Source organism: Lithobates pipiens, unplaced genomic scaffold (genome assembly GCF_037356315.1).
Source record: "Lithobates pipiens isolate NorthernLeopardFrog02 unplaced genomic scaffold, aLitPip1_a1.2 Scaffold_8, whole genome shotgun sequence".
NCBI classification, from domain to species: domain Eukaryota; kingdom Metazoa; phylum Chordata; class Amphibia; order Anura; family Ranidae; genus Lithobates; species Lithobates pipiens.
The window spans coordinates 223,641,520-223,656,213 of record NW_027507903.1 but is presented as its reverse complement, the minus strand read 5'-3'; the positions used below and the strand labels follow the sequence as shown (position 1 = coordinate 223,656,213).

The following is a 14,694-nucleotide window of genomic DNA, read 5'->3' as shown; positions in this document are numbered from 1 at the left end:
TTTACAGCATTTTTCACACCTGAATGGATTAAAGAACCCTAAGCGCAATCACTCCAAGAAAAAGAGTTGATAGATACAAAATAAAAAAAAATCATGATATTTAAACCTAATGTGTAATACACAAGAAATCAGTGATGGTAAAAAAAAAAAAAAAAAAAATCCACAATTGTGTGAAAGTATCAGTACTGCTGCCCACATTTCCTGTGTTCCCACAAGTGTAAAAGAAACTATACATACAGTCAAAAAATAAACGATTAAAACAGTGCTGTGCAGTACTTGGCATACTCCACTGTAGATAAATTAATACATGAATAACTCATATATAATCAACAAGAAGTCCACAGTGTCCGTTTGTTCAAATTATACGTAATCATAAACAGAGACTGCTCATAATGCAACATGCAGAAAGTTTTTAAAAATAATGCCAAATAAAATATCTCCTGAAATTCCACTTGTAACAAATAAATCTCTAGGACATTTAATCCACCAAATGGTGAATTAAACGTCCTAGAGATTCAATCAGCCAGATCACTTCTATCTGACAACCGGCAGTTGGGCTTGTCAGATTTACATATACAGCAGTCACTGGGAGTGCATATAAATCCCCCCCCCCGCGACCCCCGAAGTGCATTAGTGACAGTAAAAGGGTTTAAGGCATTGAACACTTTCAAATGTGTTGTTTTAACTAGGTATTCATGTAGTTAGTTATATTCCCTGTGTTGTTTGTTTGTCTTACACTATAATGATGTCTTCATATGTGGTGGCTGCAATTTGTGTTGTTATTGCCCTGCATATTTTTGTGTCGTTAGCAAACACTGCGATCAAGCTATTTATCCCACCCTCTATATCATTTATAAATTAATTAAACACAATTGGTCCCAGGACAGAGCCTTGGGGTACCCCACTAACCACTGTAGACCATTCTGACTATCACCATCCTTTGGACACCACCCTGTAGCCAATTTGCTATCCAAGAACAAACCTTATGGTCCATGTCTGCAGACCTCAGCTTGTAGATTAAGCGTTTTCCAATTAACTAGTTGCCGCTCGCCCAAATGACAGCCGCTCTCACGTGCCCATGGCATTCGCAGCCGTACCATGTTGCTAGGTCAGGGCACAACCTCGATCTCTGTAACATCCGTGGCTCTTTAACCATGTGATCGGCTGTGTACAATCACAGCGGTCACATGTAAACACAGAGATGCCGGCAATCGGCGCTCCTCGCCTCACACTGACAGAGTGTGAAGAGAGGAGAGCCGATCAGCAACATCTCCTCACAGGGGACAGCTAGGTTTGTAATCAAGGCACTAATCATCAGTGCCCCGATTACAATTAAGTGCCCACCAGTGTCACCAATCAGTGCCCACCATTGCCCATGAGTGCCACCAATCAGTGCCCATTAGCAATGCCAGTCAGTGCTGGCTATCAGTGCCGCCTACCAGTGCTGCCCATCACTGCTGTCGATCAATGCCCATCAGTGTTGCCAAATCACCCATCAGTAACGCCTATCCGTGCCACCTATCAGTGCCCATAAGTGCTGCCTCATCAGTGCCGCCTCATCAATGGCCACCAGTTCAGCCTATCAGTGCCCATCAGTGAAGGAGAAAAAATTACTTAGTTACAAAATTTACTGACAGAAACTTAGTAAAAAATAAAAATAAAACAGCAGTGATTAAATACATTAAACGATTAAAGGAAGCTCTATTTGTGTGAAGAAAATGATAAAACATTTGTTTGGGTACAGTGTAGCATGACCGCGCAATTGTCATTCAAAGTGCGACAGCACTGAAAGCTAAAAAATGTCTTGGGCAGTAAGGGGGTGCAAGTGCCCTGTAGGCAAGTGGTTAATTGCGACAAAAAAAAAAAATGTAGCCTATGTGTATGTGTTTTTCCTTCTTCGGGTAATAAAACCACAGGATTCCTTTTTGCTCTGCTAGATAGAAGTTGTCTGAGGTTCCCAGACCAAGAGCCTTGGTCTGGACTGGGGACCTCAGACAACTTCTGTCTAGGAGAGGAAAAGGGGATCCTGTGATTTTTTTACCCAAAGAAGAAAAAATACATACACATAAGCTTCATACAAATTGGAAATGATAAGGATAAATATCTAGGGAGATCGTTTGGAGGACACTGTAATCTGCATCACCCCCGGTTATTCCTATGCTGTTTACCTTACAGCGGTAAGGTAAGGAGACACTGCACCTTTAGGTGAAATTGCACCGAAGACAAGAATCACTCTGTCACTTCTGTCAGTTGATATTTAGCATCTTAATCACTAGCACTTTCTCTGAAGACACCATTCACTTTTGAACTTTTAGTATTGTGAAGCCTTCACCACGTGCACTTTATTATGTGCAGATTTATAAAATGTAGCATCTTTTATTAATTTAAATTTTTTTTTGCACAGTGAATGTTATCTACTATGTAGTAAGTTAAATGTATAAAATCAATGATCTTTTTCACATGTACTTGTATATTTATACATTTTTTACACTTAGCACTTTATTTGTCATGTTAGCACTTTAATTTGGAGCGCAGCACCATATTTTGGTTTATTTGGATTTTATTTGCTGAGTGGGGTTTGACCCATTCGGTGCTTGCTGCAACCAAATACCTTATACTGTTCATGTTTGGTAGCGTGGGAATATTATCACTATTATTACAGTAATCGGTGCTAAAAATATGCACAGTTATTGTACTGGCTCCCCTGTTGGCCAATGGGGGCACGCACGTGCCCACAAAAGCGAGTTCCCCAGCCGACACACAGCTATGGCAATTCGTGGAATCGTGCCACCTTGCCGCAGTATAATGATGGTTGCTGGTCGGTAAGCGGTTAAATACAACAAAGGAAAGCTCTATTTGTGTGAAAAATATGATAACATTTTTTTATGGGTACAGTGTTGCATGACCGCACAATTGTCAAAGTATGACATCAGTGAAAGCTGAAAATTGGTCTGGGCGGATAGGGGGTGAAAGTACTCGGTATTGAAGTGGTTAAAATGACAGTGCAGGATGTGACCAGGCTAATCTTCACTGAGGCTGCAGTCACAGGATACCAAGATGCAGGTTGACCATGTGTGCTTTAAAAATAACAATACCTGTTTCTTCATCATTCTCTTCTGGATGTGTGCTTTGACAAACAGGGTCTCCACGATTTGTTTGTCTACATTTTTCAGATGTGGCCTGCTGTTTCTCCAATTCATCTATAAGGGTTGTTGGGCAGGCAGCTCTGGTCTCTTGATCTGTTCACAAGCAAAACATTATGAATGTTAGATCTAATATACTTGGCAACCTTGTCTAAAGTGCTGTAGTACACCATAATAAAAAGGTGGCGACATGGTTTCTCATTCCCTGTTTTAATTCATTGGTATTAAAAATCTTCTATGGATCAGAAGTGTGATTTTGTAAAGGTAATGGCATTACTAAACAAAAATCAAATATATGCAAGTGTAATCATACACTACTTAGATTGATAAAAGTTTGGATGCTCCAAAAGCGTAATATGCATATAATATACTGTATGTAGATCATTGTTAATCAATGGGCATTTTTTTTAAGTGTAAATTTAGAAAACCCACATAATTAAAATGAAGATTTTCACATTATTTGCCTAGTATGATTCTAAAGAAAAGTGGGAGGAAAATGTAGCTACTAGTGGGAGGTAAGAATGATCAATATTAAAATTTCTGTTTATCTACATGGTCAAACTTGGGATGATGAGGACAACAATTATTGCAAAGTACACCTGGGGCACACTGGAATACTTGAGGCAACTGCTGCGAGTACCAAGGTCTACAAGTTCTCCTGCGTGTCCTACTTGGCCACTGAGCAGCTATCGAACACCAGACAATTATTGGGCTTAAGAAAGGGGGCGGAGCTGCATACACGTAGTAGCCCTCCCTGACCCTATTCTGTTGGCTGGTGTTCAATAACTGCTTGGTCCCGCCTACCCCCGACATCACCGATGAATTCTGACAACTCCATTACAAGTCTGCTCAATGTTATATGGTCTCAGTGTGGGCTACACATTGTCACTATATCAAGTATCTCATTATATATATATATATATATATAGGCATTACTGAGTGTATGCGAGATTTGGTGTTGGTGAAGCATGATGGGTAGACAGCTGCACAGAAATCCAGGAAATTCAGATGCCCATAACTAAAATGGAATCTGCCCGTTTCCTGAGATCAGTAAGTAACTATTTTTAAAGAAAGTAAAAAGCGCAAAAAATATGACATGTTAGAAATGTTGATTTACGTGAGACAGTTACAGAGCAGTCTTATATATATATATATATATATATTATATATATATATATATATATATATATATATATATTTGGGGGACTGGAGCTTCACTTTAATATGACTGGAAGAAATGGGAGAAAGGACAGCGACATCCATGTTACATGATAATAAAAACACCATCAGATAAATCAACACTGGGATGGAGAAACACCGGCAGTAAAGATCAAGTTAGTCAAATTAAGAAAAAGGGGGTGGTGTTCTCACGTTTACATTCCAGATGTTTGAATATTAGCTTAATCAATTAACATTCTCGCTTTTCTGTATTATCATATTTTATAAACTTAGTCCATACTACATTTTTAGATTTATCACAATTTATATTCATTATTTAATTATGTATATATGTATATGTTAAAAATGTTGCAATTGTTGGAAATTTCTTTTTTTTTTTATTAATGATAGAACTCTGTGTTGAACTGTAATTCTTAGAAGCCGGAGATGCTGTATTTTTACATGCCTGAAACTGATGTTTACTGCATAACAAAAATGTATTAACAGTTCAACTCAAAATGATCAATGAGCTAACAATGGTACACATGCCTGAAAAGCAGGTATCATTTTTGTCAGAAGAATTAAAGATGGAAAAAGTAAGGAATATCAGGCTTACCATAACAATGAGAGAGGTGACCTCATCATTTATCTAATTTTTCCTGTTAGCAATCTTCCACTGTTAGCCCTTGTACACTACGGAATGTGTCCGATCGGAGCGTTTTGTCGGATATTCTGACTGTGTGTGGTCTGCATCGGACTGTTTCCATCGGAATATCCGTCGGACCCAATTTTCCAACTTGCCGGAAATATTTTCCGACAAAATGCTCCGATCGGACATACTCCGATCATGTGTAGAGAATTCCGATCGGACAAAGTGCCATGCATGCTCAGATCAAATTCCTACATCAAAGCTATTGGCTACTAGCCTGAACGTAGTCCCATCGTAACGAAATTACGTCATCACGTTCTGAAAGATCGGATTTTCCGACAACCTTGTCCAACCGTGTGTATGCCTCAGTTTCAGACAAGATCCGTCAGACAAAATCCGACGGATTTGGTTGTCGGAATCTCCGACCGTGTGTACAAGGGCTTAGACTAATTGCACTATTCACAGATCCCTATTGGCCGAGAAGGCTGAATACTGCTGTACAGGTAAAGTACAGTAAAGACAAATCCAAAGTGGCACTTAAATTATTTACAATAAGATAATGACGCTGCCCTACATTTTTTTGTAATTATGGACTGTCCTAGTGGCATAGATGTGCAAATACTGTCCTAACCTCTTTTTGCTTTTTACTTAGAATAAAATGGTTTTATGTAATTTTAAAGTGTAATTATTTCTTATAACCAATATATAGACATATTTTACAAAGTTTGATAAAAAGCTTCCTATTGTTTTTTCATGGTAAGTTTAATTTAAGTTTAATTTAATGTAACCTTTGATTTTACAATTTAAGTCACAAAAGAATTACCATTGAGCAAAACTGAAGCTGCAGTTAGGAAATTCTTCTTCCGCAGCAGGTTAGTGAGATCACGGACGGTGCAATTTGTCGTCCCCCAGTCATAAAGCAATTCTTGCGTTGGACTTTTTCCTTTTTGAATGCTTCCCTCAAATCGCCTTTCAAATAAGGTATGAACATAAATAAATAATATCAGATACATAAAGTAAATACATGATCTATGTACAATGAACATAAAGTACCAAACACAGAAAAATAACATGAATAAAATATAAAAAACAAAAAAAAGATTTAGTTCTAAAACCTGGTATGCTATAAAAGCAAGACAGATGACACACCAAAGGTTTATTAACCATAAGTGATAAAGGATAATGCTAAGAAATGTACGCCCAGATCTTGAAATAAAAATGCACATTTCCAAATGAAAAACCAGGCATGAAGTAAAATGTTTCCCGTAAATCACCTTTCAAATAAATTATAAATATAAGCTATACATAGAGAATATCAAATACATTAATCAAAGTAAATTAATGACCTATGAATAATGAACACAAAGTATTACACACAATAAAATACATAAGAGAACAGCACACAAAAAATAGCCTGAACACCTGTTAGTTATGCTAAAAGATGGTTACATTTGTAACATCTTTAGTGTATAATTTGTAAGTGCCAACAAAAAATAATGGTAAAGAATACCGTATATACTCGAGTATAGGCCGACCCGAATATAAGCCGAGGCCCCCAATTTACCCCCAAAAAAACTGGCAAACTTATTGACTCGTGTATAAGCCGAGGGTAAGACATGCCTGTCCATCCCTGTGTGTGTGTCCGTCCATCCCTGTGTGTCCGTCCATCCCTGTGTGTCCGTCCATCCCTGTGTGTCCGTCCATCCATCCCTGTGTGTGTGTGTGTCCATCCATCCATCCATCCCTGTGTGTGTGTGTCTCCATCCATCCATCCATCCATCCCTGTGTGTGTGTGTCTCCATCCATCCCTGTGTGTGTGTGTATCCATCCGTGTGTGTGTGTGTGTGTGTGTGTGTGTGTGTGTGTGTGTCCAGCCTACCTGTGTCCCGAGCCTTTGTCCCGAGCCTCCGTCCCGTGCCTTGCCTCCTTGCCTCCGTGCCTCGCCGCCGTGCCTTGCCTCCGTCCCGTCCCGTCCCGTCCCGTCCCGTGCCGTGCCTTGCCTTGCCTCCGTCCCGTGCCCTCTTCGTCGGCGCCTCGGCGGCCATTGTAAAATTCAAAAGCTGCGCCGCCGCCTTCGCCTGTGATAGGCGGAACACTGAATTTCCCAGCAGCCTGTGTTCCGCCTATCACGTACATCGTATCATCCTCGTCCGTAGTACGAGGATGATACGATGTCCGTGATAGGCGGAACACAGGCTGCTGGGAAATTCAGTGTTCCGCCTATCACAGGCGAAGGCGGAGCCGGAGGCGCGGCTTTTGAATTATAGAATGGCCGCTGTCTGTCTGCTCGACACGCTGATCGAGCGGGCAGACAGCGATGACTCGAGTATAAGCCGAGGGGGGCACTTTCAGCCTCAAAAAAGAGGCTGAAAATCTCGGCTTATACTCGAGTATATACGGTACTTAGTATAGATATAATAAAAAAACTAGACTAAACAAATGCATGTTTGATTACACTAATGCTTATTTAGACGTGCGCTTTAGGTTAAACAATAAGAACTATAAATCAGATTGATGATCGAGGCCATGGCTGCAAGGTAGGCTGACACAGCTGTAAACATATCCAAATAGTGGAGAGGAATCTCCTTAGGATGTTTCAAGTTGGACATAAGGTAGGTGCCTCCGCTATCCTCTTACAGCTCTTTTACTAGCGTTGGCCCGGTCTTGTCGCTGTCGCCGCCTTCTTCTTCTTCCGATGTTGACACGACGATCTCTCTGGCCGTAATGGCAAGGACGCATTGTACGGCGACTTATATAGGGATAAGGGGCGGGGTCACCGAGTGATGTCACAGTCCCGGAGGAGTCCGGTGAGAAGACCCCCGAAGACGGAAGACCCCCGCAGCTGTCCAATAAAGCATTTTAAAAACCTGTGTTGTGTTTTTTTAACCCTTTTTTCTCCCAGGTGAATCGGTAGGGGTACATCATACCCCATACTCATTCACATAGGGTGGGGGCCGGAATCTAGGGGCCCCTTATTATAGGGGGCTCCCGGATTCTCATAAGACCCCCACCCGCAGACCCCGACAAACAACGGCCAACTGGTAATGGTATTTCTACGAGTCTTTCAGGACAGCACCTAGAGAGAGCAGCTCCACCCATTTTCCCAGGAAACACTGCAGCCAGTTTCTTTAAAGACCAATCACTTCCACCATGACCTCGGTTGTTTATAGCATACCTCCAGCCATGCTGAAATTAGATAGGCAGAACATAGCAATAACACCACATTTTATAACACAATTAGGGCGGGTCATCACTGCTGTAATGAAAGACTCGTAGAAAGACAGTTACCGACAAGGTTTTCTCACCTTGTCTTTCAGGACAGCACCTGGAGATAAGAAAGTTCTTACTCTAGGATGGGACCACCGCCTGCAGGACTTTCCTGCCGAATGATTGCTCTGATGCTGAGAGCAAGTCCAAGCTGTAGTAGCGAGTAAAGGTGGAAAAACTTGTCCACATAGCCGCCCTGCAGATCCATCCTGGTGAAGCCCCTGCTCATTCCGCCCAGGCTGTTGCTACTGCCCAGGTTGAATGAGCCACTACCCCTGTAGGAGAATCTACCTCTGAAGCTTTTTCGGCTTCATTGATGGCCATTCACAGCCACCTTCCTATGGTGTTTTTACAAGCACTGTACCCTTTACGAGGGCCTGAGAAAAATATAAAACAGTGAATTTGATCTTCTGAATTCTCTTGCGACTTCTAGATAGTGCAGTATACATCTTCTTACATCCAGGCTATGAAAAGCTTTTTCCTTAGTGCCGGATGGTGTAGGGCAAACTGTTGAGAGAACTATTTCCTGCGACCTAGGAAATACTGTTGAAACATTTGGTAGAAAACCTGGCTCAGTTCTTAGCACTACCCAGTCTGGAAACAGAGAAAAGAATGGTTCAGTGATAGACAGGGCATGCAGCTTGCTCACCCTCCTAGCTGACTAATAACCGCCACTAATAGTGCGAATTTGAGCAACCAACCTCCTTTCTACAGGAAAAGTCCAGAGTAGGCCCTTGTCCAGGTCTGACTGTCTCCTCCACCACCAGTTTTCTCAGAATTGCCTGCTGGAGATCTCTTGCATGGAGACGTGCCCATTGCACTGCTGGTATTGAAGTTGTGAGGAGTCTTAGTACTGACACTGCCCTGATTGAAATATCTACCGTCATATCCAGCACGGCTTCAAGATCAGGGCCAAACACTAAATTCCCCTCGAAGGGAAGACCACATAATTTGCTTTTGAAGTAGTATCCTCTGACCCCATTTTAGCCCATAGTGCTCTATAAGCTGAGTTTACCAGGGCCGAGGATCTAGCAGACATTTTTATAGATTCCGAGGAGGCATCTGCCATGTACCCTACAGCTATTTGTAGTACTGGTAGCATGTAACAGGTCTTTGCGGAAAGTTCCTGCTTCAATATGGGTTTTCAACTGTTCAAGCCAGTGCTCTATGTTCCTGGCCACCACAGTTGATGCCATGGCTGGTTTTCAATTGATTAAGGTTGAATCCCAGGCTTTTTTCAATAGGGAATCTGCCCTTTTATCCATTGTGTCTTTTAGGATGCCCATATCCTCAAAAGCCTGGTCTGAGTTCCTTGACACCTGTGAAAAAACTGCATCAAGTTTTGGTTTCTTATTCCATACTTGCACCACAGGTATGCCCCATACTATCCCCACCTTGAGAGAGCGTAGCATACCCTTGGTTCCCTGCAGCGCTGCCACCATGGCGGAGGAAACACTACAACTGAGGCCATGGTGGAAGTGACCCTCTAAAGAATCTGACTGCAGTGTTTCCTGGAAAAATGGATGGAGCTGTGCTCTTTCCATGCGCTGTCCTGAAAGACGAGGTGAGAAATTCCTCCTTGGGTATGAAGGTCCCTAAGGACTGAGCCCAGAAGGAGTCTGAGAAACTAAGACAAGGGAGTGTAGTGCCCCTGGTCCTAATCCTCCTGGTGCAAGAGCCACCTTGCCTGCCAAGCCCACAAGAGGGAACTATATGCATGATTTTCTACAAGAACACTAATAAGGGGGGGGGGGGGGAGACCCCCAATAGTCCCCCCCTGGAATCTTTGCACCATGCCCTGTGCTGTAGAGCCCTGCAATACATGTCCTGCTCAACTAGTATCTTCAGTAAAGGGGTGATTACAAGATGGTGCCCATGCTTTCCAATGGTGGTCTCCGGGCTGCCTCTGCAAAGTAGCACTGGTAGGCAGGGCAGTAGCTGCACAGCACTGCTGCTGGGTCATGCTGAAGCACCGCTACGTCTGTGCAGTGACATGCGGAAGGAATCAGCATGTCCATTGAATGTCTATGGTACTGCACAAGCTGGGACATGCAGCTCCTCCGAATGTGGTGGCAAATCACTGCCTGTGCCATGAGTCTCCCAAGCTGCCCAAAGGCATAGAAAACACAGGACACAAATAGGGGCACACCAATCAGCAGACAATAGGTGCCAGTGCAGCTTACAAGTTGTCCCTGTTCTTTCACCGGGGTCCAGGTGTGGGCATCGTGCCTCTAGGATATAACCTTCCATAGGGGCCGATTTGCAAAACTGCCACTGCTATCAAGCACTGAAGCTCAGCAGAGAAAGGCAGTTCAAATTGAAAAGTAGAAATGGCTCTCTCAAGTGAGAGAGACAGCTCCATCACTTACTAAGCTAGTGAATAACAATTCTGGAAGTGGGAGCAGTTGTGCAGTGGGCAGTGTCAAGCTTTGCCATCATTTGCCAGTGTCCAATCGCCTGGACATGGAGCATAGCCCAGTAGTCTAAGAATTAACTTTCCTGTGAATTTTCTATAGCCTGACAGACCAAATTTTAGGAACTATTTCTCACACTTGACGCTAAAGAAATTTTTTTTTTTTACTGGAGATACTTTAACTGCATAGGAGCAATGAAAAACACAGTTTATTACCTTATATGGAACTGTGAGTATCGAGGTTCCCCTGAAGCTTTTTTTATATCCATTGCTATAGTTTTCCATCCATCTTGCGGATCAAGAAAATCTGCCAGCTGTCTAAATAATCCAGGACTCAGGTTACGGACAAAAGTGGATGGTGTGACGGTGTTACTCATTTTGAAATTCTGTGGTAAAAATAGGCATTATTTTGAATTCAGGCTAATTTGTTAAAATGTGCACAAAACAATGACATGCAAATACAAAACAGTTATAGCTGCAATTGATTATGGATATGATGGCATAGAAGAAAATACCCATCTAACATTCTGCCTCCACTTAGTTCTTATGATGCAAGACCTGGGGTATTTATTGATGTACCCCACAACCTTTCAAATGTATCTGAATTCCCCCAAGCTGATACACTAGTTTCTCTGATGCTGCGTACACATGATTGGACTATCCGGTGGACTTGGTCCGACGGACCAGAGTTCGCCGGACAATCCGCCCGTTTGTGCGCCCTGGCGGACTTTTTCTTTCCAAAAGTCCGGTGGACTTAGAAAAGTTTTGACTCAAAATTGTCCACCGGACTCGGTAGTCCAGCGGACAATACGCCAGTCTCTGTGCTAGTCCGCCGGACTTTTGAAATGAACGGACTTGCCCACACGGAGAAAAGTCATAGCAGAAGATAGAGGAGGAGTCTGGCGAGAAGACCCCCCCCCCCCAAGACGGAAGAAGACCACCGGAGCGGTCTAATAAATTATTTTAAAACTTGTGTTGTGTTTTTTTTATTTACACTTTTTTCACCAGGTGAATGGGTAGGGGTACAATGTACCCCATACTCATTCACATAGGGTGGGGGGGCAGTATCTGGGGGCCCCCTTATTAAAGGGGGCTCCCGGATTCCGATAAGCCTCCCGCCCGCAGACCCAGACAAACAACGGTCAGGGTTGTCGGGAAGAGGCCCTTGTCCTCATCAACATGGGGACAAGGTGCTTTGGGGTGGGGGGTGCTCACTCGTCCCCCCCCCTCTTTCCTGACTGGCCAGGCTGCATGCTAGGATAACGGTATGATATGGACTTTGGGGGGATTCAATGCCGTTTTTTTGGCGTAGGGCTTCCCCTTTAAATTCATATCCGGTGACGGGGCTAGCAAGGTGTTAATCTCGTCGATGGAGGCGGCGACATTCACTTTCTTCACTAGTCCTGGCTACCTGGAGCCGCGTTCAAAATGAATGGACTTTTCTCTGTGTGTGGGCAAGTCCGTTCATTTCAGAAAAGTCCGGTCGTGTGTGGGCAGGTCCACTCTTTTGGAAAGTCCGGCGGACCTCAGCTTCAAAGTCCGGCGGTTTGTCAGCCGAATTAAGTCCGCCAGATAGTCCGATCGTGTGTACGCGGCATAAGGCCTCTTGCACACGGATATAAAAATGCTACTTTTTTTCTATTGAACGCAGATGCATTGCTGTCTATGGAACAATGTGCACAGCTGTGTAAAGATCAGTAATGCTGTGAAGAGTACAGAGCTGTAAAATACAAATTTTACATTGAGTGCAGTCATTTATGCACATACGCATGTATACAAACATATCTTGCAAAACTGGCAACTAAATGAGGATAAAGAAGAATTTTACACAAGCATGCATATGCAAGGTCTTTACAGGACATGTTAGGCCTCGTTCACAAGGGATGCACTACAGCATATACCCATGGGCCATGTTTAACTGCACACGGATGCACAGGTGTTCCATGCATCCCTGTGCAGACAGTCCCACTGAGGTCAACTGGGAAGCAGGGGCTGCACAGGTACAGCCGCTTCTCCCAAATGGATATCCTCATAAAAGGAGGATGCTTCCATGGTTGCCAAAAAGAATGTCAAATGTTGACTCGTCTGACCACAGAACAGTTTTCCAATTTGCTTCAGGCCATTTAAATGAGTTTTTGCCCAAAACATTTGGCAGCGTTTCTGAATCATGTTCAGATATTTCGATTCTTTTGACTAATAGAGCTTTACCTTGCATTTTTGAATGGCACGGTCAACTGTGTTCACAGTGATTTTTGGAAGTATTTTATGGCCATCTTCATTGGCCAGTGCAGGATGATGTCACTCCTGAAAATGCACAGGAGGCTATTACTGAGGATCAGGCTGGCCCCTGTAAGCTGCGTAGCTAAGATTACATGCCGGGTGACCCTGCAAAACAGGCAGGTAAGTGTACTTTATTGCAGAAGAGACATTACATATTTCTTCTGCCATAAAAAAAATCTGCCTACTCAAAGTGTACAACAGCAGAACTTTAGTTCCACTTTAAAAAAAATATTTAAATTGCCGTTTACATTTTAAATGCTCTTTTCTGATAACTCCAGCAGTGAAAAATTCTACGTAGTTCTCTTTTCTATGAGGGAGCCTGGGAGTTGTGTTTGTCATAATTTACCATGTCTGTACTGTGCAGACAGATCTCATTATTAACTGTAAAATAATTTTGGTATTTTGAACAGTAACACAGATATCATTGAAGCAATAGACAATTCACATAATGTTGTTATGTCAGACATAAGCCCATGAGATAAAAGCAAAATGGAACAATGTAGACCATTAAACAAACAATAGTAATAAAACGTTCTCAGATAAATATTCTTGAAGCCACTAAAGGGTATTAATCATTATCAAAAATTAGAGAGTACAGACCTGATCTACAAAAGGGACCAGAAATATACCTATTCCATTAATCAAGTGAAAATACAATCAGGTATTAAAAAGGTACAGGCATAAAAGGCACAGTAGGGGAAATAGGGAGGTTTGGGTGGGAGAGGGGTATTGGATAGAAGACAGACAATGGGAACATTCCTGTGCCTGTTCCTGAGAATATAGTCCAACACAGAACCTTATAGGGCCCAAATGACAACCCGAAGCAGACAAGGAGAAACTCAGAAAAGAATGGAAGAAAAAAAAAAAAAGGGAGGAAAAAGAAATGTAAAATAGTTTTGAACAGTGTCTGTCCTAACAAAGTGCTAAAAATGATGGGCTTCTCCTTTGTATGTTAAAAGAAAAGTATGGGTTTTCATTTTATTTAATAATCATACTAATCTAGGTGGATGCAGCACCGACACCTCTAAGACGTAGAAGGGGGTTTTATCGCTCGGTTCTCACAGTTCCCACAGCAGAGAGTTGGTGAACGTCAGTCATCGCCTCTCTGTTATGCCCCCCCCCCCCCCACTCACAGGAGTGCTGGGCTGTAGAGGGGGCAGGAGCAGCCAGCTAAGGCTCTTAGCGGCTCGCTGAGATGCTGAGCCGGGTGCAGGGCCAGCCATGTGGGCAGATCCCGACTTCATTGTCGCAATCTTGTCTGAGCCTGGACCAGCTCTGTGATGTCCGCAGACAGCGGACTTCAGCCCGCTGTCTGCTGAATGAACTGGACACCTGTGATTCACAGAAGTACAGCCAAACAAGCTATGGCTGCTCCGGTCTTTGTCCACCTCTGTGATCAGCTGGTGAAAGTGCTGGCTGGTCGATCGAGTGTCAGGACAGCCCGCTGAAGGCAGCGGGAGGGGAGGGATGTCCCCTTCCACTGCTTGTAAAAGCGATCATGTGGCTAGTTAGCAGCTTGGATTGCTTTTACAAGAGAGCCGTCCATCGGATCTAAACCTAGCTGCATTCAAGGCTAAATGTAAAAAAAAAAAATAAAAAAAAAAAATAAAAATCTTGTCTGGCGCTCAGAACTGCACTTCCTGGGTGTCGGGTGATAGGAATTTGAACTTTCCTGCAAAAAAAAAAACACATTTGACAGGATTTTGATAAGAATATGGGTACAATTATTTTTATATATGGGTATTATGGAGGGAAATCTCATGCTTAAATGGGTTATAAACCCA

At 42.8% G+C, this 14,694-nt stretch overlaps 1 protein-coding gene across 2 annotated transcripts in view; it reads right to left on the bottom strand.

Annotated features, from left to right (window-relative positions):
- IRAK4 (interleukin 1 receptor associated kinase 4) overlaps nt 1–14,694 on the bottom strand; it is a 78,605-nt gene that overhangs the window by 45,740 nt on the left and 18,171 nt on the right. For both annotated transcript variants that reach the window (XM_077472734.1, XM_077472733.1), the window contains exons 2-4: nt 10,847–11,016; nt 5,774–5,919; nt 3,096–3,239 (exon numbers count right to left, since the gene is read on the bottom strand). In XM_077472734.1, the coding sequence (XP_077328860.1) occupies nt 3,096–3,239; nt 5,774–5,919; nt 10,847–11,007 (451 nt within the window). In that variant the 5' untranslated portion in view covers nt 11,008–11,016. The remainder of the gene's footprint in view (nt 1–3,095; nt 3,240–5,773; nt 5,920–10,846; nt 11,017–14,694) is intronic.